This window comes from Sinocyclocheilus rhinocerous, unplaced genomic scaffold (assembly GCF_001515625.1).
Source record: "Sinocyclocheilus rhinocerous isolate Xijiao unplaced genomic scaffold, SAMN03320098_v1.1 scaffold897, whole genome shotgun sequence".
NCBI lineage: Eukaryota > Metazoa > Chordata > Actinopteri > Cypriniformes > Cyprinidae > Sinocyclocheilus > Sinocyclocheilus rhinocerous.
In genome coordinates, this window is record NW_015649224.1 from 903,705 (window position 1) to 908,597 (window position 4,893).

Sequence of the window (4,893 nt, forward strand, 5' to 3'; positions counted from 1 at the left end):
AGATGTTGCGTCTTGGACACCTCACCTCTCCAAGATATTTTGAAGGACCTATCTGAGAGATGAGACTCAAACCACTGGAGTGTTGTTCCTGAGATGCCCTTTGCCAATAGGGTTGACAGGAGGATCTGGTGGTTAACCGTGTCAAAAGCAGCGGACAGATCCAGCAAGGTAAGTATTGAAGATTTGGAATCTGCTCTTGCCAGTCTTAGGGCTTCAACAACTGAGAGCAAGGCAGCCTCTGTCGAATGTCCACTTCTGAAACTAGACTGGTTGCTGTCGAGGAGGTTGTTCTGTGTCAGAAAGGCAGAGACATGGTTGAACACAGCTCGTTCAAGTGTTTTTGCAATGAAAGGAAGAAGGGAAACCGGTCTGTAGTTCTCTAAAAGAGATGGGTTAAGGGTGGGTTTCTTAAGTAGTGGGGTTATAGGAGCCTGTCTAAATGTTGAGGGAAAAACACCAGTGTGAAGGGATATGTTAATGATGTGAGTGAGTGCTGGTACAACTGCAGGAGAAATGGCTTGAAGGAGATGAGATGGAATAGGATCAAGCGGACAAGTAGTAGGATGATTAGAAAGGATGAGTTTGGAGACTTCTGCCTCAAGAGAGTGACGAGAAGGATGTGAATGAGTGTATGTTTGCTGGTAAGATGTGCTTGACAGATTGTGGTGTGGAAAATTGTGCACTGATGTTTTTAATTTTATTAATGAAAAACGTGGCAAAGTCGTCAACTATTAGAGTTGATGCAAGAGGGGGAGGAGGAGGACAAAGGAGTGAAGAAAATCTTTTAAAGAGCATGCGAGAGTTAGACGAATTGTTAATTTTGTTATGGTAGTATGTCATTATGGATTATGGACTCTTTTTTTTGGATAGAAGCAATGGTTGAAAGTTAATACACCTTAATGATGGACATGCAGTTTTTCACTTTACAAGACGGTAATTGATGGTGCGGATTACTTGTAGATAGTGATGGGTACCGAGAACTAGGGCTGTGTATCACCAGCAAAGTCACGATACGATACATATCACGATACAGATGCCACGATACGATACGTATCACGATACATGTCTGCACTGAATTTCACCTCAGAAGAATTTAGAAAAACAGCTGTTTATTAAACACTGCTTATGGACCGGTAGGTAATTGGGTCGATACCGGAATACCGATAAGCTTCAGGACAAACGATACCGTTATCGATACTTGCGTTGTTTTATCTCCGTATACTTCAATGCTAACGACGAATTAGAAGCTGCTGCTTGTCATTTTCCTTCACTGAATGATGTGGCCGACATTTGCTCCATGTGCGTGTGATATCCATGCGCATGTGCGGTGTGTGTTTGTGTGCAATCAGTCATCGCGGCAAGAGTGAAATGTTCGAAAATGTGGGCTCACGTTACAAACGTTCATTTTTGGGTGAACTCTTCCTTTAATGTTAATAAAATAAAACACAAAGAGAAAAATAACTCACTGCTCTTGACTGAAGAACTTTAATACAGTTGCTAAAGTTCAGCAGTAATAAAATAACTTAGAAATTTTTAACAACTTTTCACTTCATATCTTTTTGCACCAAATAGTATCGATAACCGTATCGATACGCGGTATCGGTATCGATAAAATGTAAACGATACCCATCCCTACTTGTAGATTAATGTGATGTTTTTATCAGCTGTTTGGACTCTGATTCTGATTGAACCCATTAGGATCCACTGGTGAGCCAGTGATTTAATGCTACATGTCTCCAAATTTGAGGAAGAAACAATCTCATCTACATTTTGGAGAGAACATTTTCAGCAAATTTTCATTTTTGAGTGAACTATTCTTTTAACCATATATTCTATTCTTGTGTGGTTTGTCTGTAGGTGTATATAGCAGCATTTGCTGTATCTTCATATGCGTGTTCATTCACTAGAGCAGGAGGAAAACCATTTAATCCTATATTAGGAGAGACATACGAGTGTCTCCGGCCAGATACGGGCATTCACTTCATTGCTGAACAGGTAAGTGTACACATTTCTTTTATTTCTACCAAAACACAAACTTACATGAACCGTTACATTGTGTACCTCAGGTCAGTCACCATCCACCTGTGTCTGCTTGTCACTGCAAGTCCAAAAACTACACATTTTGGCAAGGTAAGTGAAGCACACTTGGCTAGTGTCATGACTTTTAGAATTTAGCATGATTTTAATGTCCATTCTCTGTATGTCCATTAGATGTCCGGTGGAAGAACAAGTTTTGGGGAAAATCCATGGAGATCGTTCCCATGGGAGTCACTCACTTAGAGCTGCCAGGGTGATTTCATTTTATCCTGAATTGTTCTGATTCCGATTCACTTCCATTATTCCATCCCACCTTCTCCACCACCTCTCAGTTTCTCTCTGTCTCTCTTTTACTCATTCACTCATTCTCAGTTTTGCGGATCGTTATGAGTGGAGTAAAGTCACTTCATGCATTCATAACATTCTGAGCGGTCGGCGCTGGATCGAACACTATGGGGAAATATCAGTCAAACACTCTACCACGATGGGAGACGTCAGTCTTTGCAAAGTCACTTTCCTTAAGGTGGGACTATCAAGACATGCAAAACAGGCTTTTAATTTCATTTATGTGTGCATCCGTGTTTGTCTTGCCCACATCTTCCTCTTGTGGAATAACCTTGACCAAATTTTCATTTTATGAATGATTTCCTGTTTTTTTTTTTTTTTATTTATAATTTGTTTTATGCATGTCTTATATTCAGTCAAGATCTGGAGGTCTGAATGCTAATGAGGTAGAGGGTATGGTCACTGATTCAAATGGGCGTGTCATTCACTCTCTGTTTGGCAAATGGAACGAGGCCTTATATCTGGGCAAACCGCCTTCAGCAACCTGCATCTGGAGAGCAAGTGAGTTTCAGACCAGTCCAGAAGAGCCTGTTTAGCTGTATTTAAATGGTTCAAACCTCTAACCTATATTCATTATGTTGTATGAATTTGTGGATAATGACCTCAAGAGGGTGCTAAAACAGCACCGTTTTTGTCTCTGTATTGTGTGCATATAGATCCCATGCCTGAGGACCATGAGCAGTACTATGGATTCACCCAGTTTGCAATTGAGTTAAATGAATTGGAGGAGGGTTTAAAGCCACTCTTGCCCCTGACGGACACCCGTTTTAGGCCAGACCAAAGGTATGGACATAATTAGAGACATTTAAAATATGAATGATGCATTTATGTTGTCCTAAAGTGAATTTTTCCCATTACTAATGCTGTTGGCTACTTATTGGTCCGCTTTTTGTTAGATTACTTGAAGAGGGTGATATTGCTGGAGCAGAAGAACAGAAAGAAAGAATTGAAGTACTCCAAAGAGAGAGGAGGAGAGTCCTGCAAGAAAACAACATTACACACTCGCCCCGATTCTTCAAGTAAGTGACTTTTATGAACACAAAGGTGTAGTTGTGTTGGGTGCGTCATGAGTTTCTGTCTGTAATTCTGTTTCTTTAATTCAATCAGACGTGCTGAAGACGACTCTTGGGTGAGCAATGGCACTTACTGGGACCTCAGGAAGGACCCTGGATTCAGCAAACTAGAATTCCCTGTGCTCTGGTGACCATCAGTGGATTTGTGTCATTTGACTTTTCCATTTCTGTTTTCTCCGTTATTCATATGCAATCCTGCTGAACACTGTGGGATTTAATGTACCATGCCTATGTTGATGTTTTTGTATTGGTATTTATCTTTGTTAAACAGACACATTTACAGCACAAGATAGAAAGTGCCTCTAGAAACACATTTATGCCTTACTTGTCAAACTGCCTTGTTGATATTTAGATGCAAATGCGTTGACCAATGACTTTTGTAAGTGTCTGAATATTATTAGTGTATTTATATTCAATATGCAAAGTAAAAAAATCCTATTACTTAAGTCAATTTAAAAAATCCTCAAATTCAATCAATTCAGATAAATTACACAACATTAATAATGATTTAGAATCTTAAAGAACATACACTTAAGTTCACCCTAAAATTAAGAAATTATTTTAATTAAGCCTATATTTTGGAACATTATATTTTTGTTTTGTTTTTTTGGATTAGGACATTTCTTTTTATTGTCATTTTCATTACTGTAGTCTGAAAAAGATGATAAATTGTAATGAGTTTATACATCATGGAAGTATTTGTTATACTACCTTTTATTATTTTCTATTTTGAAATCAGCACAGAATACTGTATAAAATATTAAGCGTATTACAGTAATGAGAATTTAGGGTACTTAATTGTCTTGAAATTAATGTTGACTGGCAAATAAAAAAAAAAATCTTGGTCCTAAAAATAGGATTGATGTTCTTTTATACTAAATATAATTTCTTATTTATTTTTGTTGTATTAAATCATTGATTTTGAGCGACCTGGGCTGCGTTTCTGAAAAGCATTGTGAGAGTTAACCATAGAGACCATTGGTGGAAATAGATCATAGACTGTAAAAAAACATGGACGTAATGTCCGTGACGTCACTTGTAGTTTTCCGAAGTGCATTTTTGAAGCCTAAAGTGGGTGGAACCGACCGTGCCTTCTTGGCAGTGCATCACCGCACGTCACTCCCGGATAATTGGAAATGGCAAAAAGGCGGGACGTGGGTGAAGCTGAGGTGCCTGGTTGCTGAAACCACGCCCGTCTATAGTGACAGCACTGCTGCCGTGCAAAGACAAAACACCATAACTTCGTTTTCGGTCGAAAATGAGTTCTTGATCATTTTGGGACATATATGACCTCCTTTATTATGTGTATAAGAATCTTGGAGAAAAGCCCCGGAGAAACCAAGGCAGAACACAGTATCATCAGTTTCCGCTATTTGACTTTGTTTTAGAACGCTCAAATTAAGTTACGGTGTTCTGCATTTGTTTAGCCATTCATCAA

The 4,893-nt window shown here is 38.9% G+C and overlaps 1 protein-coding gene across 3 annotated transcripts in view; it reads left to right on the plus strand.

The window, feature by feature from the left end:
• Window positions 1-3,992, plus strand: part of LOC107710361 (oxysterol-binding protein-related protein 3) — a 16,153-nt gene extending 12,161 nt beyond the window's left edge. For 2 of the 3 annotated variants that reach the window (XM_016515115.1, XM_016515114.1), the window contains 8 exons: window positions 1,858-1,995; window positions 2,067-2,130; window positions 2,212-2,290; window positions 2,410-2,560; window positions 2,739-2,883; window positions 3,006-3,165; window positions 3,279-3,401; window positions 3,490-3,992. In XM_016515115.1, coding sequence (XP_016370601.1) covers window positions 1,858-1,995; window positions 2,067-2,130; window positions 2,212-2,290; window positions 2,410-2,560; window positions 2,739-2,883; window positions 3,006-3,165; window positions 3,279-3,401; window positions 3,490-3,586 — 957 coding nt within the window. In that variant the 3' untranslated portion in view covers window positions 3,587-3,992. The remainder of the gene's footprint in view (window positions 1-1,857; window positions 1,996-2,066; window positions 2,131-2,211; window positions 2,291-2,409; window positions 2,561-2,738; window positions 2,884-3,005; window positions 3,166-3,278; window positions 3,402-3,489) is intronic. The other variant, XM_016515116.1, reaches the window with a different exon arrangement.
• Window positions 3,993-4,893: the final 901 nt, after the last annotated feature.